The 27,199-nt window shown below is 46.5% G+C and overlaps 1 protein-coding gene across 1 annotated transcript in view; it reads left to right on the top strand.

Moving 5' to 3' along the window:
- Nucleotides 1-27,199, top strand: part of LOC140429985 (ufm1-specific protease 2-like) — a 107,142-nt gene that overhangs the window by 61,322 nt on the left and 18,621 nt on the right. The window contains exons 6-9 of the mRNA XM_072517561.1: nucleotides 65-257; nucleotides 3,985-4,128; nucleotides 4,320-4,484; nucleotides 7,015-7,136. Of these exons, the coding sequence (XP_072373662.1) occupies nucleotides 65-257; nucleotides 3,985-4,128; nucleotides 4,320-4,484; nucleotides 7,015-7,136 (624 nt within the window). The remainder of the gene's footprint in view (nucleotides 1-64; nucleotides 258-3,984; nucleotides 4,129-4,319; nucleotides 4,485-7,014; nucleotides 7,137-27,199) is intronic.

Below are 27,199 nucleotides of genomic sequence, written 5' to 3'. Positions count from 1 at the left end.
ATATTTCAAATTATACTGTTTAGAATATGCCTTTCATGGTCACTAAAAATGATGTTTTTCACAGGCTACAGGATCATTTTACTGATGCAGTTATTACACAGCTAGCATCAATGAGCAAATGCATTCAGCGATATACAAAAGGAAAAACTGTCCCAATTCCGCAAGCATACCACTTCAAATTGCCAAACAAACCTACCCTTACTACAGTAATATACCCTGCTGGGATCAGTGATGAAACTCTGGAACCACAACGAAAAGTATGGTTGGAACCCAGGTCACTTTTTCATTTATACGGTCTGTCCATGAAATGTTAAATGTTTAAAGTAGCAATTTATTTTGTCAATTTCAGATTGATGGTCATTTAAAAAAAATTATGCAACCTGTCTTTTTACAGTTTCCAATATGTGCATCTGTTGGTTATTAATAGGAAATGCGATTTGGCATAACGATGTCTCCCAAATTAAATGCCATGGGACCCACAATAACAAACTGTAATATGTGCCCAATGCTCAATAAAATTCTTGGAAGCAGTGAAATTGCTTGTTTCTGAGTGACCACAGATCAGTTCCCAAATTACTTCCTCTATTCTCGCCCCCTCTTGCACTTCGCTTAGCAGACGAGATTGCCTGACCTCCCCGTGGCGTGTTTCTCGTCGGCGGGAGACGGCCTGCCATTGGCCAGCGCCGAGATCTACCGTCCCGCACTGTTAATGGAATTTCCCGTTAAACCCACCCCACGCAAAGAACAACCAGAAGACCTCACCCCTCATGGTTTGGTCACCAATCCAGATAAGAATGAGTCACCAAAATCTAGCAGGCTATTGCAGCAAGGAATTTGGAAAATAAATGCGATGTTGGTCTTCACCGCAAAGGAATTTGATTACAGGCGTAAATAAATCGTTCTGCAATTGTATTGAGCCTCGGTGAGACCACACCTGGAGAATTGTCTACAGTTTTGGATTCCATATCTAAGGAAGGATGTACTCACCATAGAGGGAGTGCAACTGAAATTTACCAGACCAATCGCTGGGATGGTGGGATTTTCCGATGACGAGAGACTGATGAAACTGGGCCTCTATTCTCCAGAGTTTTGAAGAATGAGAGGCAATGTAGTTAAAGCTAACAAAATTCTTACAGGGTATGACAGTGTAGATGTGAATAGGATATTACCCCTGGCTGGTGAGTCGACAACCAGGGGGCACAGTCTCAAAATAAGGAGAAGGTCATTTAACAATGAGCTGAGGAGTAATTGTTTCACTCAGAGGCTAGTGAATCTTTGGAATTCTCTCCCTGAGAGGGCTGTAGAAGCTCAATTGTTCAGCATGTTCATGACAGAAATTGATAGGTTTCTGGAGACTAATGACACGAGGTGATACGGGGACGGTGGGAAAAATGGTAGACAGACGGCCAGCTATGATCTGTTTGAATGGTGGAGTAGACTTGATGAACCGAATGTGCTACTCCTTCTCCTATTTTCTATGTTCCACAGACATTTTGAGGAAGAACCACTGCACTGGCTCCACTCGCATGAGTTAACAATCCCCCAACAAATATCTAAAGTTTATTTGCTCGGCCATCAATTGTGAGTAAGTGTCCGGCATGGAGGGAAGTGGAGAATATATGAACATGCAAACTAGGAGGAAGAGTTGGCCACTCGGACCCTGAAACCTTCTCTACCATTCAGTTAGATTGTATCCTCAACTCCACATCCCTGCAAACCCGCAATAACCTTGCATCGTCTTTCTTTCTGGTTCTGCCTTAAAAATATTCAGAGGCTCTGCTTCTGCTGCCATCTGGGGAAGAGAGTTCCAAAGATTCACTACCCGTTGAGAGACAAATCATTCTTCTCAGCTCTGTTTTAAATGGGCAATGCCTTATTATTAAACAGCGACACCTAGTTCGAGATTCTCCCACAAGCCAAAACATTCTTTCCCCTTCCTCCCTGACAAAACCCCTCAGGACCTTTTATGTTTCAATCAAATCACCTCTTATTCTTCTAAATTCCAGCAGATGCAAGCTCGCCTGTCCAAACTTTCCTTAGAAGGCAACCTGCCTATTTCAGGCATTAAGCCAGTAAACCTTCTCTGAACTGCTTCTAATGCACTTAATCCTTCCTTAAATAAAGAGACCAAAACCAAACACAGTACTCCAGATGTGGTCTTATCAATGCCCTGTGCAACTGAAGTATTACCTCCCAATATCTCTATTAAATTCCCCTCACAATGAACAAAAATATTATATTAGCTTTCCTTCCTACTTCCTGTACCTCCATCATAAACATTATTGATTCATCCACTAGGACACCCAGAATCCTTTGTATTTCAGAGTTCTGCAATCTCTCACCATTTAGATAATGTGCCTCTTTTTTATTCTTCATGCCAAAACAGACAATTTCCCATTTTTCTTCATTATGCTTAATTTGTCAGATCTTTACCCACAGTTAAGAAAACAAAAGTAGTTTTAAGGGATTTATATTTGTATTGGTAAACATTAGAAACAAGTTACAGTTTTAAGTGGGTTTAATTTAATATTTCTGTGCCTGGAAGGATCAAACCTGCAGTTAGATTCATGCTGGACAGAAATGTTTTATGTGTGGGAGTTGTCTCTTCCTATTCTGCTTATAGAGGGCTCTGGCGAGAAGAACAAATTAAAAAGGCAAAGCATGTGGGGGTTGCTTAGCAATTGGGGCCTTGTAACGTAAAGAAGCTTTTAAGTTTTAATTTGTGGACAGTTGGAGACAGGATCTCGGAAGTGAGCATCTCTCAACTCTGCCAGAAGAAAGACTGAACAGGCCAGGAGCTGCAAAGTGGCAGGCTTCCTAAAGTACAAGTTATAGCCCAGATAACCAGGGAATTGGGGCAGAAATAGTGCTTAAGACGATTGGAGTTAAGAGAACAGAGACAAAGGTATTGTTCAGAAGAATTCAAGGAAGAGTAAATAAATTGTTCTGCGTCTGAAATGCAGTAACTAGATCCAAAGTGGGACAGCAGACTTCAGAGATAGATGAAATGTTTGATGTCATTTTAATACAGTCTGGGAATCAAGAATTACAGTAATTGTGAGAAGTTTGCACAGCAGTCAAGGCAAAGAAATTTTGAAGGGGTTCATGTGAAATTCTGGACTGGATTTCTAACAAATGTGAAGCAGCAGCATTGTTTAAAAGTGTTATTTGGAAAACCTGGTCTGGATTTCGAAATGCAAGCGCCAAGGGAAAGCATCATCATTCTGGGAGATGATTTTAAAGTGTGTTTTGGGGAATGGAGTTTGGAAACTCTCCCGTGACAATCACCTGGGGGGACTCTGAGGAGCCATCCACAAACATTCACTTGGGGTTCAGAGTAGAGAGTGTATTTTCCCACAGTCATGATGTGTGCTTAAAAGGGACTTTGTGTTAATGAGACCATTGTAGATTAAGATGTGCTTTGTAATCCCTGTTAATCATAAAACCTCTGTGTAATTGTTAAGATAAAGGGAGAGTAAACGAGTATTGGATATTAATCCAATTTTTCATGTTTATAATTGTTTTATTTCCTTGTTGTTAAAACTAATTAGCGGTCCTCCATGTTTTGTTCCAAAAAACATAAATTACGGTCCTTTGAGCGAGGGTTCCATTCTGGGATCTTCCCGTCCAGTTATAAACCAACTGGGATCATAACACCACTCACTTTATCTCTCCATATGCCTTTGTAACCTCAATGTGTCCTCTTAACAACTTACTTTTCTAATTATTTGTGTCATCAGCAAATTTAGTAACCACACCTTTGATCCCTTCATCTAAGTCATTTATATAAATTGTAGAAAATTGAGGCCCCAGCACTGAACCCTGTGCCATATGACTTATCAAGCTATTGCAGAAATGAGAGCCTTAAGGAATTCATTGTAGTTTTTGGCTCGAATTATTTGGATAGTTTGTCAAGTCGTATTCTTTAAATGTTGACCTAAGGATCTTATGATTAAAATGTATGCATTTTTTTGATGTGTACAGGAACTGCATGCTGAACTTGGTCTGACCAGTGTACCCTACTTGCGTCGTCCCATGGCTTTTAATTTTCCAGGTGAAGAGGTAGTAAGTGATTACTTGCTAAATGTGCATGAGCATCTGCCTCTTCCGGACCCGGAGCAGTTTAAGGTACATACTTAAACTTACAAAACTACATACTGTTTAAGTAAAGTGAAATAACCATAATAACAGAATTATTTATCGTCACAAGCATTTTTATGTTGCATAGGTTGGCCTCAGGCTGGGGGAACCAAATATTTTGAATCAATTTAAAGCACGCTTGAGTTTACAAATATTATGCTTTATTTCCTTTGGAACAGATTTATCTACTGAGTGGAAGCTACGAATTTCACCACTGTATGCAGGACAATGAAAATGACGAAGGATGGGGTGCTCTATACCATTGTTTGCAAATCATCATCTCCTGGTTCAAATATCAGGGGTACACTGCCAAACCTGTACCTACACTTAAAGAGTTGCAGGAAGTATGATAATCCTTTCAATTAATATTTTTGCAACTTTTTTGGGGTATGGGTTCACCTGATCAGATAGCCGCAATGAGGGGTGGCAGGTCTGGCGGTTACCCTCCAGTCTTCTCCCACTCCCAGCAGTTTTGGGCAGCCTTCTCCTGGGGGGGAAACATAAAACAACAGTGTTAGATAGTCTGATGCATGCAGCCCAGGGGTGGATACCTGGTGGCTTCAGTGGCCATGACAGCCGGTATGGGTGCTAGCATGTGGTGCAGGGTGGGGGTTTGGATGCCCCTCAGGTAGGAAGGGTGAGTTAAGGGGTGTGTGGGACGGGGGTTAGTGAAAGGGGCGCAGTGCTGCCGACTCACCCTGGCCGCCCTGAGGAGGTTCTGCAGTTTCTTCCACCACTACTGTCCGGAAGCACAATGTTGCTGAAGGCCTTTGCCACCTGCGCCCAGACATGGCGAATGGTGGCGGCTGGCAACCTCCTTCCCGGGACGGGGTACAAGGTCGCCCGCTGAATTCTCCGATTTTGAGGCTATGTCCGTAGGAAGTGTCTAGTTCTATGATGAAAAAAATCGGCGAGGCCCCAGCCCCGACATTCCGACCGATGAAACCCATGGCCATGTAAAACACACGGCCTTCAGGAAATAAACAGCTGGAGAATTGCCGGGCATCTGGCCGCGCATGCGCACGCCGATGACCTGCCTGTAGCAGTCGCGCCGTACAACATGGCGGCGGCCGCACGTGGATCCGACCTGCCAGATAGTGCCCCCCTGGACACCCCCTCACCACCCCCCACCAGCCCTCACCGAAGCACGCACCCCCCTCCCCGTGCTGCTGACCTACCTTGGTCTGCTTTCAAAGCCAGCTATTTAGCCCTGTGCTAAACCAGCCCCTTGATGCCGTTTTGGAGGGGGCGGAGCATCCGAAAACAGGCGTCGCCCCCGATTCGGTCATAAAAAGGGATTCTCCGCATGATCGGCGATTTCGAAACCGCCGTCAGCAAGCGGAGAATCCCGCCCTTAGTCTCAGGAATGGAGAATCTGGCTGAATGATTCATAAATGAAGATGAGTATTAAAGTGTAATCGAGTGAGAGTGCGTGTTTCAGGCTCACCCCCAGACTCAGGGTACACAGTCACCCTCAGCCAATCTGAGAGGGGATGAGGATGAATGAAAAGCCTGACACTGGGAGTGAGCCAGACTTTTGGACACATTCTGCCCCTGCACACACGCCCCTCACACATGCACCCCTTACATACTCTCATCCCAAACTCATTGTCACCAGCTCACACTGTCACTCCCCCACACTGTCATCACCTATTCAAACATGACTTGCTTTTTGAAAACTGGCTCTGGAGTCCACATAGAGGGCTTCGAGGGCCTCATCTGGGCTGGATTCTCCATTTCAGCGGCTTAGTGCTGGCTCGAACAGAGAATTTGCAGGAGGTTTGCGATGAAAAAAATCAACGCTGACCTCTCACCAATTCCGGGACCGGTGAGAGACAGCAGCAGCGCCGGGTGAAACTCCCAGCACCCGTGCCGAAAACGGCCGGAGAATAGCCGGATCCCAGGCCGCGCATGTGCACAGCTGATGAACTGCAGTCGGACCCGACCCACTATCCGTGACCACACAGGCCACCCCCTGGCCAACCCCCACCAGTCCCTCCAGCCCCTGCGGAAGCCAACCCAGCCAGTGTCACGGATCCTGGCTGAGTGTGGCGGCGCTGGACACAGTCCGCAGCCGCCCCGCCGGTTTCCCGACTGCTGAGACCACACATGCCCCGCGCGGTCGGGAACGTGGCCCATCGGGGGCGGAGCATCGTAGGAGGGCCGGCCACTGACGCCCCTAAGCCGGTGCAACGGTGTGCGGTGCGCGATGCGATTACGCCATTTCTAAGGGGGCGGAGCATGGCTGGCCGGGGTCAAACCGGCGGCGGCCCCCATTTGGGCATCGGAGTTGATTCTCCACCCGATCGCCTATTACGATATCGGCGTCGGCCAACGGTGAATGCATCCCCTGGCCTTTAGGCTGCAGGGTCACCCGTCCCCACCGAGCACAGAAGTGGCAAACCCAGCGTCCAGGCTCTTTGCCTGTTAGCAAAGATGGCTACTCACCTCCTCGGCTCCCCACAGAAGCCCTTCCGCCAGGTTCACGTTTTTGAAAAGGAGTACTAATTGGCGCCAGCATGAGCACTTGCTGGGGTGGCCGTTGAATGACAGGAGGCCATTGGATGATGGGTGACTCTCGGTAATTGTATGGAAATGGGTCTTAAGTGGTTTCTCAACATGCTATGGCGGGATTCCGAATTCACCTACGGGAGCAGGCCGGTCACATCGCAAACTGTTTGGCGCCTGGCTCAGTTCCCATTTTTGGCCACTGCGCCTATTCACCGGCCTCGTTACGCTTGAATGCGAGTGTAATGAGGCCGGATGATCGTGCCCTTAGTCGCAGAAACGGACAATCTCACCCCAGAGTTCTGGGCCCTAAAGTCTCTTCCGAGAATTGCTACCTGTAAGCTGCTTTCCTTTTTGCACTTTCAGATGTTGTCAAATATGAATAAAGATTTTGCCAAAGTTGTGATGGCGGAGGAATGGCTTAAAGCTGAACATTTACAAGCGGTATTAAGACATTTTAAGATTATAAATTCTCTCACGGAAATCAGGTGAGAAAACCATATACATAAATTGATTATCATGAATTATGGCCAGAATTTTATGCTCCCCCCCGTCACCCCCCCACCTCCCCACCCCCTCCCCCCCCCCCCCCCCCACCCACCCCCGCGCACATGGATTTTGAGAGCGTGAAATCCCATGGACTGAATTCTCTAGCCCGCCTAGACATGAAAGCAATTTTACAGTAGGATAGACAGGGCCTCTGAGTGGGGGGGTTTTGGAGGAAGGAGAGAATGGAGTGTTGGTGGGTGGGCGTGGGAAGCCCACCCTTCTCCTCAATTTCCTCAATTTTTACGCTGTCAGGGAGATGATGTGTGGGAGGGGTGCGGGGGATTAGAAATCTTTAAAGCCTACTTTTTGGGCAGGGGTTGATAGTGCCTCCATCAGGAGCTCCCTTCTGATGCTGGACACCCTCCCGTGAAGGCATCCAGACCTTCTCTCCCACCCACCGCCATATCCCTGGAACCTCAATCGCCACCACGCCTCCCCAAGCAATTTCCCCCGAGGTGTCTCCTACCCTCCCCTTGCCGGAGCCCCATGGCACTCCGTCCCAGGCACATTGCTGCAGTGCCTATTCCGACAACTACAGCGGTGTGTCTTGAGGGCCTGGAGAGCTGCCAGCCAGTCTGATTGGCCCGCAGTTCTGCAAGGCAAGATTCCTGCCCGTGACAGATGGAAGTCCCGTCTTCTGCATTAGAGCATAATACGTCAGCAGGCTTGTTGGAGTTGGCAGGAATGTAGTCCCTGCTGACTCTCCAGATTTCTCATCCGAATAATTCAGGCCTATGTTTTGGTCTGTCTTTCACTGTACATGGACAGGAACAATTGAAGATTGTTGGACATAATTATGTGTTTTGAATACACCGATACATATCTATTCTAAACTGCAGAGTTTTTTCCAAATTCATAGAAGAGTCAACACAAAAGAAAGTGCGTCTAACAGCTCTTCACCTTGAGCTGTTATTTTATTACACTCTTGTATCATGTTTTATTACACTTCTTTGTGTGTTTTCATATACTACTGAGTGTAATATGTGTTACTCAAACCTTGGTTGCTGATGAGGTTTTCTGAATCTCGATGAAGAAGACTCAAACTCGTCCAGTAGTAATAAAAGGTTTATTGAGTAACTATAACAATAATTGCGTGAGTTCTTTACTTTAACATTGATACTAGTGATAAGGTCAACAAGATCAAACTACAGTAACTATGCTTAACTACACTAACCATCTGAGCTAATCTTATACTCCTGTCCTGGTCACAGTACACCTGAAAGAGAGAAAGAGAGGCACAATGGGGTTGCTTTTATACCCCTGCCGGTCCGGCCCTCGAGTGATCATCTGATGCTACTGATTACACATTAACCCCTTATGTACATGCACATAGAGATCACTACATCCCCCTTTTTTTCTTGTGTTACATATTTTCTGTATGTTTTAAAGAAAATTGAACAAACATAATGGATGCAGTTTGCAAATGCATTACATAATATCAATGAGTTAATCAGTCAAAAGTTAATACATTTAGTTTTTAGGTTTTTTTTTCCTTTTGCTTGTGGTTCAGTCCCAACAGGTCATCATGAGGTATTCAAATGGTTGAATCACTTCGTTGTCTGACTTTGACTTTTTTTTCTATGCTTGTGCTAGCGATTCTGTGTTACATTCGCCTTAACTGTTTTGCTTCTTTGTCTTGGAGCAAATGTGACTTCGTGAAATTTGTTGTCATGCCATGTTATGTTTGTACTCTTGCCATTGTTTTGGATTGTGCTGTTACATTGTCCTTCATGTGCAAGAGTTGTACCATGTTGTACAGGTTGTTGTTTCATTGTTGTTGTTTTTGTTGTTTCTGTCTTTGTTGTTTTCGTTATTGTTCTTGTTGTTTCTGCTGTGCTTCTCATTTCTGTTGTTGTCTTTGTTGTGCTTCTTGTTGTTGTTTTTGTTGTTTTGGTTGTTGTTCTTGATGTTGTTTTTGTCATTCTTGTTGTTTCTGTTGTTGTTTTTGTTGTGCTCAATGACTGTTCCTTGTGGATAATTTGAGTCATACTCAAAGGTATTGGTATCAGTGTCCTTTGTTTGTATCTGATGTTTCATTGAGTGTTTCAACTTGAGATTTGTGAAAATGATCTGATGTTGCATTGATCCTGGTGACATCAGTCATTTGAGGTTGATTTGATTCCTCTTTGATTCCTTGGTGCTCCTCTTCTGGAGTCATTTCTGGTTGATCTGCTTCATCTTTGATCTCTTGATGCTCCTCTTCTAGAATCATTTCAGGTTCATTTTAATCATCTTTGGTTTCTTGGTGCTCCTCTTATGGAGTCAAAATCTTCAAGATTTCATTTTCTTGTGGGTAGTTTAGAGTAGATGCGGTTTCAATTGACGTGGTCTCACTGGACTCATGAGTAGTATTACTTTGATAGTTGAGTGTTTCTGTACATACGAGCTGAGATCTGTCAGTCTCGCTGTGATCTTGCACATCTTGTATGTCAATTGTGATCACTGTGTCACTATTCGTACATACAGTGGTTAGACATTCATTGTCTTCTTGTTCATCAAATAAGGTAGATAGACCTTCATAGTCATCTTTCTGTTGTTCAAATGACCTGGGTAGACTTTCATAGTCTGCTTCTAGTTGCTCAAATAAGATGAATAGACCTTCATAGTCTTCTTCATGCATGGTTGTCGCTTTGGAGTCTTTAATTGCTTCCATTCTGGAGTCTGTCAATGAGCTCTCTGTGGATGCTTGCTCTCTGTGTGGAGTCTTTCATCGCTCTCTGTGTGGAGTCGTGCAGTGTTCTCTCTGTGGAGTCGATCTGTGCTCCCTCAACGGAGTCGGTCAGTACTCTCTGTGTGGCGTTGTTTTCTTCTTGGCTCATTGACAGGTTGCTGTCATCCAATGTATCAACGATCAGCCATTGCATCATGGTATTGGATTCATCTACCATGAGTAGAGTCGTATTGAGCTTTTCAACCGTGTCGCTGATGCTATGATTATCATATCCGAATAACTCAGCCATGTCTGAGTAGTATTCTTCAATATACAAATCAACTTTTTTTGTTTCGGATTTGTTATTGTGCTCTTCATGTTCAATGAACAAATCATCTCCTTTGGTTTCGGATTTGTCATTGTGCTCTTCACTTTGGGTGGTGCAAACTTGTCTATTTACAGTCTCAGGTAGTAATACCATTAGTAGTGAAGCATTCTATGTTCTAATAATCCTGTATGTTAAAAAATTCTCCCAACTTCCCGGTTACTTATGCAGGCATAATCCCCCATTGCTGCCACATCTAACCAATTTGCTAACGTTTAGACACGACCTTTTATTATTTACTCTCCCAAAACCATTCAGACTTTTAAAAATCTTTCATTGAATTCTGCCCCCTTAATCCTGTCTTTACCTTCGCCTTGGGATGTGGATGTCACCGGCAAGGCTGGCATTTATTGCCTTGTTGCCTTGGAGAAGGTGGTGCTGAATCTACTGCTCATCACGTGGTGAATGTGCTCCCACTGTGCTGTCAGGCAGTAAAGGTGGGCTCCACCCATCCCAGCATTAATGTCAGGGGAAGACCTGCATCTAGTGGCCCTCAATAGTCAGGAGGTGAAAATACTGCCCCTGTCTAGGAGAAAGTCCTGTCTCATCAATCCACATAATTTTACTGATGATTGGGAGAAAGCGGAAGGGCCAGAAATTGCCTGTTTGGATTTATCCTGTATTTTGTGGACAGGGCATTTTCAGGCATTTCTCCACACTACTAAGTAGATGGGCAGTGTGTGACTATACTGGAATAGCTTCGCTAAGGGCATGGTTATTCTAGAGCACAGGTCTTCTGCACTACAGCCAGGATGTTATCAGAGCCCATAGATTTTGCTGCATCCAGTGCAAGCTGAGGGAATTGGATTGGCTGAATACTGGCATCTATGATGGTTCTGCCACAACCAGCTGCAAGCCCACAATGCTAGCTGTGCCCTTCAGGGCTCAGTCAGCAGTGGTTCTATTGAGTTATTCTTGATGATAAACATTAAAATGTCCTACTCTGCATTCTATGTGTGACAATTGGAAGATGTTAGGAAAACTGGATTATAAATGTAGTAGGCAATTTAAGGGTTTAAAAACCTGGGTTAGAATGCGTTTGTTTAAAAAGAATTTTGTTTGGATTCTAGGAAACAGCAGGTGAAATTGACAAGGAATGTGTTTTTCAGTCTGGGTTAATGCATAGTGTTTTGCCTGGGGAAGTCCCTGGGGAGTTAATGAGCGAAATCCTCCGACCCCCCGCCAGGTCGGAGAATCGCCGGGGGCTGGCGTGAATCCCGCCCCCGTCGGTTGCCGAAGTCTCCGGCACCGGAGATTCGGCGGGGGCGGGAATTGCCCCGCGCCGGTTGGCGGGCCCCCCCACGCGATTCTCCGGCCCGGATGGGCTGAAGTCCCGCCGCTAAAATGCCTGTCCCGCCGGCGTAAATTAAACCACCTACCTTACCGGCGGGACAAGGCGGCGCGGGCGGGCTCCGGGGTCCTGGGGGGGGGGCGGGGCGATCTGGCCCCAGGGGGGGGCCCCCACGGTGGCTTGGCCCGCGATCGGGGCCCACCAATCCGCGGGCGGGCCTGTGCCGTGGGGGCACTCTTTCCCTTCCGCTTTCGCCACGGTCTCCACCATGGCGGAGGCGGAAGAGACTCTCTCCACTGCGCATGCGTGGGAATGCTGTCAGTTGCTGCTGAGGCCCCCGCGCATGCGCCGCCTGGAGATGTCATTTCCGCGCCAGCTGGCGGGGCACCAAAGGCCTTTTCCGCCAGCTGGCAGGGCGGAAATCCGGCCGGCAGCGACCTAGCCCCTTAAGGTTGGGGCTCGGCCCCCAAAGATGCGGAGCATTCCGCACCTTTGGGGCGGCGCAATGCCCATCTGATTTGCGCCGTTTTGGGCGACAGTCGGTGGATATCGCGCCGTTTCCGGAGAATTTCACCCAATATGTTTTTGTAGCCTGCAAAGATAAGTTGTTTTTCAGCTTGGACAGATGAGGTCATTGCTGGGTGGAGCTTTGAAAGGCAGAGAGACAGTGAATTTGGAGAAACTTTGAGAGAGAGAGAGGAGCTGAGTTCTGATCTGCCTAACTCTGGGTCCACAATTCCTTCCAAATAGAATAGTTAAAAAAAGCGATAACATTTTAAAGCAAAGCAGTCTTGCCTGAAAACATGGAAGAGGCTAAAACAACCTAGTTGAAGTAGCCAATTGAAGATATTCAGCCAGAGTCTGAATGGGTTCCAACTGGAGCCAAATCTGTTTTATAAAGCAAGCATTATTCTATGCACAGCTAATTTAAGACAGACTAAGCTGTATGTTTCTTTTCCTGGTGTTTAAGGGAAATTGTATATTTGTGTTAAGGGATATTTGTAAACTGTTCTTTTCGGGTGTGAAGTTAAAAGTTTAATATTATATTTATAATAATGTTTTGTTTTAGAAATACCAAAGCCCTATTTTTTCATGCAATCACTCCTGTTGTGAATCATTCTTTCCGCACAGTCGTAAAATAAACTAATATTTTGGGGCTTCAGTCCAATATTCTGGCCACTGTTGGGGTCTGGTCTGGGATTGTAATATATACCTTCGCTAAACTCAGTGCATCCACCAAATAATGTTTTACATGGAGGAGTACTAGTTCCTGAGATGAAGAAAAGCAGTAGATGGTCATCAGCAAGAAATTCCTTTGCCGTGCTCAAGTGAAAATGCCCCATTAGGTGATCAAATTAAATCATATACATTTCTAAAAGTGATTGCTGGAAAAATGTTTTCACTGACTGGAAAGTTTAGAATACGGGATTACAGTTCCAGAATAAAGGTTTAGTAATCTAGGTCTGAGATTAGATATTTTTTCACTCATGGGGAATCGTTGGAATTATCTACCCCAGAGATCTGTGACTGCTCAGCCATTGCGCACATTCCAAAGAGAGTTTTGGGGACAAAGGGAATTCACAGGGAACAAACTCAGTGGGCAAAATAGCCCACTCCAGTTCCCAATTCTTTTATATTCTTAAGTTTTTGTTTATTCCTTTTTTTTTATTCGTTCATGGGACGTGGGCATTGAAATGAAATGAAAATAAAAATCACTTATTGTCACAAGTAGGCTTCAAATGAAGTTACTGTGAAAAGCCCCTCGTCGCCACATTCCGGCTCCTGTTCGGGGAGGCTGGTACGGGAATTGAACCGTGCTGCTGGCCTGCCTTGGTCTGCTTTAAAAGCCAGCGATTTAGCCCAGTGAGCTAAACCAGCCTCATTGCAGGCTGGGCCAGCATTTATTGCCCTTGAGGGGGCAGTTAGGAGTCAACTGCATTGCTGTGGGTCTGGAGTCACATGTAGGTCAGACCAGGTAAGGACAGCAGATTTCCTTCCCTGAAGGACATTAGTGAACCAGATGGGTTTTTACGACAATTGGTAATGGTTTCATGGTCATCATTAGATTTTTAATTTCAGATTTTTCTTGAATTCAAATTTCACCATCTGCCATTGCGGGATTTGAACCTGAGTACCCAGAGCATTACCCTAGGTATCTGGTTTACTAGTACAGTGACAATATAGGCAGCATGGTAGCACAGTGGTTAGCACTGTTGCTTCACAGCACCAGGGTCCCAGGTTCGATTCCCGGCTTGGGTCACTATCTGTGTGGAGTCTGCATGTTCTCTCCGTGTCCGCGTGGGTTTCCTCCGGGTGCTCCGGTTTCCTCCCACAAGTCCCGAAAGAAGTGTTTGTTCAGTAAATTGGACATTCTGAATTTTCCCTCACTTTAGCCGAACAGATGCCAGAGTGAGGTGACTAGGGGACTTTCACAGTAACTTCATTGCAGTGTTAATGTAAGCCTACTTGTGACAATAATAAATATTATCATTATTATTATACCACTTCGCCACTGTCTCTCAAAACTTATCATCAGATTCCTTGGGCAGGGTGCTCTTTCCAAGAGCCGGTGCAGACTCGATGGGCCGAATGGCCTCCTTCTGCACTGTAAGTTCTATGTTTCTATGATCACAGGATCTGTTCCTTCGCTATAAGAGTGTTGCCAACAGGGTAAATTTCTATTTGCTGCTCTCTTTTCCCAAACTGTATTACTTATTGAGCTGTTCAGCATTTGTGGCGATTATAAGCTAATATTTAATCAGGCACCACACTGGATAAATATCCAAACCCGAGAATTGAAGATCTGTATGCAAAGCTGGCCAGAGGTTAATTTTACACAAAGCTGGATATTAATCACATGTACCAGCAACTCGAATTAGATGATGCTTCCTGGTAAGTCATGATACACACACAAATACCTGTTCCAGTACTGCCTTTTGGTATGTCTTCAGCATGTGCAATATTTCAAAGGACAATTGAGTGTCTGCTACTGGGGCTATCGTGAGTTGTAGTATACCTTGGTGATGTATTTGTAACCGGATCAGCAGAGGCTAAGCATCTCGCAAACTTTTGATTTGATTTATTATTGTCACATGTATTAGTATGCAGTGAAAAGTATTGTTTGTTGCATGCTATACAGACAATGCATACCATACATAGGGAAGGAATGAGAGACTGCGGAATATAATGTTACAGTTATAATGAAGTTTTAGAAGCATAGAAGGAGAGTAAAAGATAGAATTAGAGAGTATGCTGGGCACAGCTTGCAAGTCACCTCGCTCCAGTGCCATCTTGGAAAATATAGAAGAGGTGTTAAAGAGATTTCAGGAGGCTGGAGTGTGCTTCAAGAAAGAGAAGTGCACCTTTCAAGCCACTGAGGTGACCTACCAGGGGCACTGTACAGATGCACAAGGATTACACCCCGTGAAAGACAGGGCCAAGGCGATAAAGGATGCGTCTACCCCAAAACCTCAGCTGGACTCAAATCGATTTTGAGTTTTTTATTTTACCAAACTTATCAACGGTATTGGCTCCTTTGCATATTATGCTAAATAAGCACCATTACGTGTCTTGGAAGGCTTCCCAAGAGGAAGCTTTCAACAGAGAAAAGCAACTGCAGCAGCATTCCTCAAACCTATTTGACCGATCTAAAGAACTCAAACTGACCTGCAAAGCCTCTCCATATGGTGTTGGTGTAGTGTTGTCCCCATGAGGTGGGCCATGGCACTGAAAGGCCTAGAGGCCAGAGGTCGAAAAATGCTACTTACAAATCGAGAAGGAAGGACTGTCAATACTTTTTGGTATCAAGAAATTCCACCAGTACTTATATGGCAGACACTTTACCATCGTTTCTGATCAGTAACTGCTCTTTGGTCTCTGCAAAGAGGACTTGGTCCACACTACCAGAAGGACGTGGAGGCTTTGGAGAAAGTCCAGAAAAGATTTACATAGAACATAGAACATGCAGTCCAGAAGGAGGCCATTCGGCCCATCGGGTCTGCACCGACCCACCTAAGCCCTCACTTCCTCCCTGTCCCGTAACCCAATAACCCCTCCCAACCCTTTTGGTCACTAAGGGTAATTTATCATGGCCAATCCACCTAACCTGCATGTCTTTGAACCGTCTTTACCAGGATGTTGCCTGGTATGGGGGGCATTAGCTATGAGGAGAGATTGAATAAACTGGGTTCTCCCTAGAGAGACGGAGGCTGAGTGGCAACATGATAGAAGTCCTGAGGGGTATAGATAGGGTGAACAGTTGGAGGCTTTTTCCCAGGGCAGAAATGACAATTACAAGGGGGCACAAGTTCGAGGTGAGGGGGGAAGGTTCAATGGAGATGTGTGGGGGAAGTTTTTTACACAGAGAGTGGTGGTGGCCTGGAATGCACTGCCAGGTGGTTGAGACAGATACGTTAGCGATCTTTAAGACCTATCTGGAAAAACATGAACAGATGGGGTATAGAAGGGGGCAGGCAATTGGTCGGGATAGGACACACGATCGGCGCAGGCTTGGAGGGCCGAAGGTCCTGTTCCTGTGCTGTACTGTTCTTTGTTCTTTGTTTTGACACGGTTATCCCGCCGATCGTCTCACCAGTAATACATCAATGGCCAATTATCTTTTTTTTTTAATCTTTATTGCCACAAGTAGGCTTACATTGACACTGCAATGAAGTTACTGTGAAAAGCCCCAAGTCGCCACATTCCGGCGCCTGTTCAGGAACACTGAGGGAGAATTCAGAATGTCCAATTTACCTAACAGCACGTCTTTTGGGACTTGTCGGAGGAAACTGGAGCACCCGGAGGAAACCCAGGCAGACACGGGGAGAACATGCAGACTCCGCACAGACAGCGACCCAAGCCAGGAATCGAACCTGCTAACCACAGGAATCGAACCTGCTAATCACTGTGCTACCATGCCGCCCTCTGCTACCGTGCCACCCTCACCCTGTATCACCCCGTATCACCCCATCAGTCTACTCTCAATCATCAGAAGAGTGATGGAAGAAGTCTTCAACACTGCTATCAAGCAGCACTTATTCAGCAATAACCTGCTCACGGTCACCCAGTTTGGGTTCTGCCAGGGTCACTCAGTTCCTGACCTCATTACAGCCTTGGTTCAAACATGGACAAAACAACTGAATACCAGAGGTGAGGTGACAGTGACTGTCCTTGACATGAAGGCAGCATTTGACTGAGTATGGCATCAAGGAGCCCTAGCTAAGATGAAGTCAATGGGAATTAGGGGGGAAATTCTCTGCTGTTTGGAGTCATACTTGGCATAAAGGAAGATGGTTGTGGTGGTTGGAGATCAATCACACCAACTCCAGGACATCACTGTGGGAGTTCCTCAGGGTAGTTACCCAGGCCGAACCATCTTCAGCTGCTTCATCAATGACCTCACTTCCATCATAAGGTCAGAAGTGGGGATGTTCGTTGATGACGGCACAATATACAGCACCATTTGAGGCTAAAACATTGTGTAATTTAAAGAAGGAATTAGATACAGCTCCTGAGGCTAAAAGGATAAAGGGATATGGGGGAAGGCAAGATCAGGGCATTTTACTTGATGATCAGCCATGATCGTAATGAATGGCGGAACAGGCTCAAAGGGCCAAATAGCCTCCTTCTGCTTCAATTTCCTATGTTCCTATTCGCAATTCCTCAGATACTGAAGCAGTTCATGTCCCAATGCAGCATTACCTGGACAATATCCAGTTTTGGACTGACAAATGGCAAGTTACATTCGCACCACACAAGCGCCAGGCAATGACCCTTTCCAACAAGAGAAATGTGGCACGGTGGCAGAATGGTTAGCACTGCTGTCTCACAGCGCCAGGGACCCAGGTTCAATTCTATCTTTGGCCGACTGTCTGTGGAGTTTGCACATTCTCGCCGTGTCTGCGTGGGTTTCCTCCGGGTGCTGCAGTTTCCTCACACAGTCCAAAGATATGCAGGTTAGGTGGATTGGCCATGATAAATTGTCCCTTAGTGTCCAGGGATGTACAAGTTAGGTTACAAGGATAGGGTGGGGGAGTGGGCCTAGGTAAGATGCTCTTTCAGAGGGTTGGCGCAGACACAAGGGGCTGAATGGCCTCCTTCTGCACTGTAGAAATTGTAATGCTAATTCTAAAAACAAATTCTAACCATCGCCCCTTGACATTCAATGGCATTACCATTGCTGAATCTCCCATAATCAACATCCTGGGAGTTACCATTGATCAGAAACTGAACTGGACTAGCCATATTGATACTGTGGCTACCAGGGCAGATCAAAGGCTAGGAATCTTACGGCGAGTAACTCACCTCCTGACCCCACCAAAGTCTGTTCACCATCTACAAGGCACAAGTTAGGAGTGTAATGGAATACTCTCCACTTGCCTGGATGAGTGAAGCTCAAACAACACTCAAGAAGCTCGACACCATCAAGGACAAAGCAACCCGTTTGGTTTCTCCCTCGTCCACAAACATTCAATCCCCCCACCACCGCCGAACAGTGGCAGCCGTGTGTACCATCTACAAGATGCTCTGCAGGAACTCACCAGGGTTCCTGAGACAGCACCTTCCAAACCCACGACCACTACCATCTAGAAAGACAAGGGCAGCAGTTACCTGGGAACCCACCTGGAGGTTCCCCTGCAAGTCACTCACCACCACGACTTGGAAAAATATGGCTCCTTTCCTTCACTGTCGCTAGGGCAAAATCCTGGAACTCCCTCCCTAACACCACAGTGGGTGTACCTGCACCTCCGGGACTGCACTGGTTCAAGCAGGCAGCTCACCACCACCTTCTGAAGGGCAATAAATGCTGGCCTAACAGTGACGCCCACATCCCATAACCGAATGTAAAATGAAAATCTTGAACTCAAAAGAGGAAAAAGCTAACTTAAGCAAACATACTCATGAATTGCAATTGTTTGTTAATTATAATTAGTCTGGCTGAATACTATGTGGTAAATCTACACCATTTTTAAAAGCATCTTTGGATGTCATTTCTTATCAGTGGGTAGCACACTGGCCTGTGAATCATAAGGTTGCAGGTTCCTGTCACATTGCAGGACTTGAACATAAAAATGATGGCTGGTGCTCCAGTGCAATACTGAGGAAGGGCTACATTGCCAAAGGTACTATTTTCAGATGAGAAATTAAAGAAAGGCCCTGTCTGTCCTCTCAGGTGGACATACAAACATTGCAAGTTAGGAACAGGAGTGGGTCATTTGGCCCCCCGAGCCTGCCTAGCCATTTGGTAAAATCATGGCTGATCTAATTATTGCCATACTTGACTTTCCTGTCTTACCCTATTTCTTTGGCTTCTTCGTTAACCAAGAATCTATCTAACTCATCCTAAAAAAAAATTCAGTGACCCAGCTTCCACGGCTCCCTGAGGAAGAGGATTCCACAGATTAACGATCCTCTGGGAGCAAAAGTCTCATCTCCATCTTAAGTGGGAGACCTTTTAGGAATTAAGAGCAGGAGTTGGCCATTTCGCCCCTCGGGCAAGCTCCACTCTTCAACTAGATCATGGCAGATCTTCCACGTCAGTGCCATTTTCCCACACTATCCCTTGGTACCTTTAATATCTGGAAATTTACCGATCGCTGAATTGAACATACTCAATGTCTGAGCCTCCACAACGACCTGCCCCCAGGGTTGGAGATTTTGAAAGATTCACCAGCCTCTGAGTGAAGAATTTCCTCTTCACCTCAGTCCTAAATGGCCTGCCTCTTATGCTGTGACTGTGCCCCCTCGATTTTAGACCCCTCCCAGACAGAGGAAGCATCCTTCCTGTGTCTACCCTGTCGAGTCCTGCAATAATTTTCTATTTTTTTATTCATTCGTGGGATGTAGGCAATGCTGGCTAGGCCAGTATTATTGCCCATCCCTAATTGCCAGTGAGAAGGTGCTGGTGAGCCTTCTTGAATGGCTGCAGTCCCTGTGGTGTAGGTACACCCACAGTGCTGATAGGTTGGAAATTCCAGGATTTTGACCCAGCAACAGTGAAGGAAGAGCAATATATTTCTGCATCAGGATGGTGAGTGGCTTGGTGGTGGCGTTCCCATGGAGGCAATTTTGAGTGAGAACGGCGAAGCGGGTGTGAAATCTCATGAAAATCGGGAAACCAAGATTGCAGACCCCATTTTCCACGCCCCTTGCCAATGACATAATGAGATTCCTGCCCATAAAGGGCAAGAACCACATTGTAATACATTTAAATATATTTTAAAATAATTAATGAGCCCATGACACGATTCCCCCCCCTCACTTAATATTCACACCGTTTACAACAGGTATGTGAAGGCGCAAATCAATTGAGGCGATTTCCCTGGGGATATAAAGGTAATTATGGCCTTAGACAATGCGTCCTGGCACAGGTTGGCATTGCCCCATGACACTGCCAACCACAGCCTGTGCCTACCTGTGCTGGAGCAGTGCCAGGAATGGATCCTCTGGGAGCCAAATTTAGGGGGTGGGAGTTCCTATAATGTGTGGTGAAGGTGGGGGAGAGCAACAAGGCCTTTGAAGGTGGAGATTAGACAGTGATGAGGGAGCAGCCATTGATGGAGGGGGTGGGGGAGAAAATTCCGCCCCATGTGCCTGCTGACCTTGTCCTTCTGGTAGCAGTTGTGTGTTTGCAAAGATTATTTCCTTTTCCTCTTGCTTTATTCTTTCATAGGATGTGGGCATCGCAGGCAAGGCCAGCATTTGTGTCCATCCCTAATTGCCCTCGAACTGAGTGGCATTTTAAGAGTCAACCACATTGCTGTGGAAATGAAGTCACATGTAGGCCAGACCAGGTGAGGATGGCAGATTTCCTTTGTAACGATAAGGGTTTCCTATACTCCGCAACAGGCTGGTATTGGGTGTCACAGATAACTGTGGGTGTCTCTCTCCTGTAGATGTTAAAACCACAGCCCGGAAGTGTCGCACTGGGACAGCTTCACAAGAGAGAGGGGACAAGTCTCACTATTTATACCTAACCAGTGATGTTGTCCATATGCCACACCAGTTACCTTGACTGCCACCTACACCTGTGTGAGTCTCTCTCCTGTGATGGTGAAATGTCACCCAGAAGCGCCCCACTAGTGCAACTTTACAAGAGAGAGAGAAAGAGGGACCACTGTTTATTCTTGACCAGTAGCCTCTCTTGAGTGAGCGTGTTTGAAGCGCTCAGATTCCCTTTTCCGGTCCTTGACTACAGGATTATGTCCTGGCAATTATTGTGACTTGACCAGAGCGGACAGTGAAAGGAAGGCGAGACCACAATTATGGTAGTTTTAAAATAATTGATTTATTCAAGAGAAATTAAGTCTTCTGCAACTCGGATTAACCCACAAACACAAACACCGATTATGAAATACTATGTGTAAAACAAGAGACTAAACGGCACATCGAAAATTCTTACAGCTTACACAGATTTACTTTAGCGACGCAAACACAGATACCCAGATATATTCACTCAACCACCCCAATCCTCAACAAGCTATACTAATTGGGAGTTTTCTGTGAGCTGGAGGAAAATACACACCGCTCCAGTAACAGGATAGTTAAAAAAACATTGGCACAGATTTCTTTAGATCTTCTTCCAAGCTGGCCGGTCCTTGCGGCTGTTGTTCCTCCGGTTCTCATGGTGTGTTTTCAGCCAGGTGAAGCGTGTGTCAGGCAAGAGAGTAGAATTCTTCAACAGTTCCTCAGACTTGACTTTTTAAGGGCAAAACCATGAATGGGTCAAACCCTCTACAGGTGAGTTCCAGGACAAAGGAAGCCTTTCTGATTGTTGACAGAATGGAAGTGATCAAGTTCCCCAATCAAAAGGTGTCATAATGTAATTTGATTTTAATCAGTGCCCTTACAAAAGCTTGCAATGTCTCTGGTTTCTGCTGGTCTCTTGACAATGGTCACTTGAGACAACTTTAATCGTTATCTCATTAAGGTATTGTGCTTCCGTCTGGCCGGGGCAATAAGTGATTTGCATTTCAATTGCCCCATGTCTCTTGACAATGGTCGCTGGAGATAACTTTAATTGTGATCCCATTAAGGTATTGTGAGTCTTTCTGGCTGGGGCCGCAAGTGGTTTGCATTTCAACTGCCCCTGGTCTCTGAATGAGATTGGGCTGCTTCATGACTCATGGCCTGTTTGTCTTGATTCAGTTGTCTGCCTGATCTGCCCATTTAAAATGGAATGTCCTGTTCCAACATATCCATTTCATTTTGGTCCTTTGATGAGTTTGCTACAACTTACAGAAGCCCCTTTGATACAGTCAGATCCCGATCAGACTGTATTACCCAGAGACGGTGTGCAAACTCCATCAGTCTCAGAAAACCATAGTCCCATTATCCCCTTACTTCGAAACTAAAGTGGAACAAAAAAACGAACAAATGCATCAAACAACATTCCCCAGATAATTGTACATACATTTATGCAGGACAGTTTTTACTACAGGGTGATGCCCGCGAGTTACAATGGCAGGTGGATGCTTTAATATTGACATGGTTCGCCTGCAAGGCATTTACAATTTTATTCACTCCAGTAGTGATCCTGTCCGTTGAGCTTTCTGTGCTGTCCGGTTTATCATCTTTTGGAGTTTGGCTGTCTTCCTCTGTCGCTTAAGTCTGCAGTTTGTCACCAGTAGATACACCACAATTAACAATTGGCAAATTATCAAGATATGCGAGGTTATACGGATCCAGGCTGGGACGACCACCCATGCCTCCAAATCCCACCAGTCTGGGGTTTTAATATTTGCTATGTCCTTCGCAATATCTACTGTTTTCTGTTCTAAAATGTAGAAATGTTTGTGAGACAGCTCAACTGCCGCCAGCAGTTGCTGGAGCTTCTGCTTCACAGGGGGAATATCATACCCAAAGTGGGCAACATGGTCCTGCAAGTTAGTAAAATTCTCCTGTACCAAAAGGTGAACAGAGGACGGTTCTGGGATGGGTACGATTCGCTGATGTGCTACATGAACTTCCGCCCTGGGTTTAAAACAGAAGCTGCTGTGCGATATCGGGCACCACTGCTGTGGTCCGCGCTGATACCGCTGGGCATTGGTGGTAACACAGTATGTCCCACCCCCGATGTATGCCACCTGTGGAGGGACATGGCTAGTGGACATGGCTTCCATGGTGCAGTTTATAGGCTCTGCCCCAGCAGTACTGAACCCGCACTGAGGTCTAGCATAGGCGTTCATGTGCTGGGGACACAAGATCACTTGTGCTCCCCTGCTCCGACAACCCGAAAGGTCAGTGCCTGTCACAGTGTGCTCCCACACAATCACATAGGGTGGGACCTCCCTGTAATGAACATGTATACCCCCATGAATGACTCCCACATTCTCCACTCGGTACAGAGGGGCTGGTTGGGCAGAGGTTCCCATCACAGGGATTCTCACAACTACCCCCATGATTGTGTGGTTGGACGTCCCACAGTCCACAGGTACTGGGTAGGCTTCTGAGGCTACACGAAGTTGCCAGGGACTCATGTGCTGTTATAAGGGTGTAGCGCTGCTAGGTGCTGGTTGCTTATCCATGAGGGGACCTGATGGATAAGCAAGAGGGTAGCCAGGGAAAGGGTTGGCCCACTGAAGGATAGGCAAGGGAATCTATGTGTGAAGCCAGTGGAAATGGGCGAGGTACTAAATTAATACTTTGCATAAGTATTCACCAAAGAGAAGGAATTGGTGGATGTTGAGTCTGGAGAAGGGTGTAGCCTGGGTCACATTGAGATCCAAAAAGACGAGGTGTTGGGCGTCTTGAAAAATATTACGGTAGATAAGTCCCCAGGGCCTGATGGGATCTATTGAAGGAGGCTAGAGAGGAAATTGCTGAGGCCTTGACAGAAATCTTTGGATCCTCACTGTCTTCAGGTGATGTCCCAGAGGACTGGAGAATAGCCAATGTTGTTCCTCTGTTTAAAAAGGGTAGCAAGGATAATCCAGGGAACTACAGGCCGGTGTGCCTTACGTCAGTGGTAGGGAAATTACTGGAGAGAATCCTTCGAGACAGGATCTAATCCCGTTTGGAAGCAAATGGCCATATTAGTGAGAGCAGCATGGTTTTGTGAAGGGGAGGTCTTGTCTCACTAACTTGTTAGAGTTTTGCGAAGAGGTCACAAAGATGATTGATGCAGGTAGGGCAGTGGATGGTGTCTATATGGAATTCAGTGAGGCCTTTGACAAGGTCCCTCATGGTAGACTGCTACAAAAGGTGAAATCACACGGGATCAGGGGTGAGCTGGCAAGGCGGATACAGAACTGGCTAGGTCATAGAAGGCAGAGAGTAGCAATGGAAGGATGCTTTTCTAATTGGAGGGCTGTGACTAGTGGTGTTCCGCAAGGATCAGTGCTGGGACCTTTGCTGTTTGTAGTATATATAAATGATTTGGAGGAAAATGTAACTGGTCTGATTAGTAAGTTTGCAGACAACACAAAGGTTGGTGGAATTGCGGATAGCGATGAGGACTGTCGGAGGATACAGCAGGATTTAGATTGCTTGGAGACTTGGGCGGAGAGATGGCAGATGGAGTTTAATCCGGACAAATGTGAGGTAATGCATTTTGGAAGGTCTAATGCAGGTAGGGAATATACAGTGAATGGTAGAACCCTCAAGAGTATTGAAAGTCAGAGAGATCTCGGTGTACAGGTCCACAGGTCACTGAAAGGGGCAACACAGGTGGAGAAGGTAGTCAAGAAGACATACGGCATGCTTGCCTTCATTGGCCGGGGCATTGAGTATAAGAATTGGCAAGTCATGTTGCAGCTGGATAGAACCTTAGTTAGGCCACACTTGGAGGATAGTGTTCAATTCTGGTCGCCACACTACCAGAAGGCTGTTTCTGGTACCATGTTTCTGGTAGCTGTTACGCTACCAGGGGCTGTTTAGCACAGGGCTAAATCACTGGCTTTGAAAGCAGACCAAGGCAGGCCAGCAGCACGGTTCAATTCCCGTAACATCCTCCCCGAACAGGCGCCGGAATGTGGTGACTAGGGGCTTTTCACAGTAACTTCATTTGAAGCCTACTTGTGACAATAAGCAATTTTCATTCAGAAGGATGTGGAGGCTTTAGAGAGGGTGGAGAAGAGATTTACCAGAATGTTGCCTGGTATGGAGGGCATTAGCTATGAGGAGCGGTTGAATAAACTCGGTTTGTTCTCACTGGAACGACGGAGTTTGAGGGGCAACCTGATAGAGGTCTACAAAATTATGAGGGGCATAGACAGAGTGGATAGGCTTTTCCCCAGGATAGAGGGGTCAATTACTAGGGGGCATAGGTTTAAGGTGCGAGGGGCAAGGTTTAGAGTAGATGTACGAGGCAAGATTTTTACACAGAGGGTAGTGGGTGCCTGGTACTCGCTGCAGGAGGAGGTGGTGGAAGCAGGGACGATAGTGACATTTAAGGGGCATCTTGACAAATACATGAATAGGATGGGAATAGAGGGATACGGACCCAGGAAGTGTAGAAGATTGTAGTTTAGTCGAGCAGCATGGTCGGCACGGGCTTGGAGGGCCAAAGGGCCTGTTCCTGTGCTGTACTTTTCTTTGTTCTTTATTCTTTGTTCTTGTCGCAAATCCTCCAGATTGTTCCTCCCCTCTCCCAGCAACCAAGCCCCATAGAGCCCACACACCTCATTTTGTGCAGCCTGATCGGATGCATTCCGATCCTCTCTAATTAAAGCGTTTATAGTTTTGGCATGTGTCTCCAATTGTGCTATAATTTCTTTTAAATGTAGAGTCATTACCACCTCCTCGTGTAACCCCGACCCGACCACAGCATTTTCATCCCCCAAAATCTTCCTGCGCTGGCTCTTTAAATCGTTCATTTGTAGAGACAATTCTACATTGTCCAGGCTATTGACAATTGATGTTTCAGTATTAAATGCTGCGAAGCCGTCATTGACCAGCCCTCGCCGGTGTCCCCCTGGTCCCAGAGTAAAAACATTCTCCTGTTTATACAATTGATTAATATTTACATCCCCGAAATCCAGATTATAAAACTTTTGAAACATATCTTTCAGAAGGGGCTTGGTACAGTAGTTCTGTTTCCCGAGGCCACCATGCAGGTAACCGTACCTCTGTCAGGTTTAAAACCACTGAAGCCACAGCGTAATGTACCCCTGATACAGCAGCTTTTCTGTGGGACTGAGTACTAACCCATTCCTGGGCCCCTGGGTGGTGGTTGGACAGCTGTGAGGGTCGATCGGTTGGGCTGTGGGTAGGGGCTTCTTCACCTGAACCAGCAGTTCAGTGGCTTTCACTGCCATCCCTACCCTGGGAGCTACACATGCTTCCCCACTGCGATCCCAATTTATCCCGTTCCCGGGGTCCTGCCACCACCTCACAAAGGTAATTGCTGCCCCTTCGGGACACACCTTGGCAGACCCTCATAAACACAAATATAACCCCTGGTCATATGCCCACCATTTCTCCCAACATACAGTGACCCCTCCTGGTGACCCCGTGATGGTCTGGTAGGTGTCATTGTCCAGTCTTTCCCAGTCCGAGGATCGATCCCTCATGACCGAGCCCAGCTTCCTGAGCCACCACTATCTCCCAAAAGGAACCACTTTAATTTCTGCACACGTGACTGATACTTCTCCGTATTCAAAGCTCCTGTGGCTGGAGAATCTGGTTGAGTTTGACCCCAGCCATCCAGGCCATCTTCCCTCATGGGACTAGCTGGCCTGGCCGTCCGCTACCGGGTTCGCCTGTCCGGTTGTTACAAGGGGTGCCCTGGCCCCAGAGCACCCGTAGACCAGGGACTCCTCTGTGTCCCCTCGTCGCCCGGCACACACCTGTATGCCCATCGCCATCAAGATCCACATCGTCGGGTGCCCCATCTGTAAAACAGACACAACACATCCTTGCCTCTACAGTACTACCTACCCTTCCGAAAACACACCCTGACTTAAAGTGCATGAATTTTATTCAGGCTGCAGCAGCAGCTACCGCTTTGAAGAATAAAATCCCGTTTAAACTAATTTCCACACATTACAAACATATTTTACACTACAAAACCTCCCTCTGGGGGGTGAGGGAAAAACCCAAAGCCAAATACTATGTACAATGCCACCCGTCTTCAGGTGGCCAGCTTAAAACCTGCCTTCACTTAGGTGAGGCCACTCATCTGGCTGGCCGAGCTGCGCTAGCCAGAACTCTTCTCTCTGGGAGGTCTGCCTGCCCCTTTCTTCCTCTGCTATCGGATCTCGGGGTCCCCTGGGCTCCCTGCCCAAGCTGACCCCCCTTCATTGCGGGCCCTCTTGTTTCTGGCCCTGATCCCAGGTGTCATTAGTGATGGGGACCACCTGACTGTGGGTTTTGAGACCCTGCTACTCTTTCGCCTGACTGGGGGTTCCCACGCCAGAGATGACACCTCCATCTCCTCTCCTTCTGCCATTTCTGTCTCCCTGAGGCAGTTTACTTTACCTGCCTGTGGAAGGCTGGAGTCAGTGTCCTCACACAGGCTTACCGCCCTCAACACTGTCTCCTTAAACCCTTCACTCAGGCTTGCAGCCTGCACTACTGTCCCTTTAAAATTCTCATTTAACCCTTGGGCTGCCTTGAGAGGGGATGCTTGGGGATTGTCCGTATGGACTATGTGCTGGAGGCACCTGTGTCCAGCAAGTGACTCCCTACTACATCCTGCACCTCTAGCTGGGGGATCCCACACGGGTCAGATTCTGGT

This window comes from Scyliorhinus torazame, chromosome 9 (genome assembly GCF_047496885.1).
Source record: "Scyliorhinus torazame isolate Kashiwa2021f chromosome 9, sScyTor2.1, whole genome shotgun sequence".
Lineage (NCBI taxonomy): Eukaryota > Metazoa > Chordata > Chondrichthyes > Carcharhiniformes > Scyliorhinidae > Scyliorhinus > Scyliorhinus torazame.
Note: the sequence above shows the minus strand (reverse complement) of the source record. Positions and strands in the feature narration are given on the sequence as shown.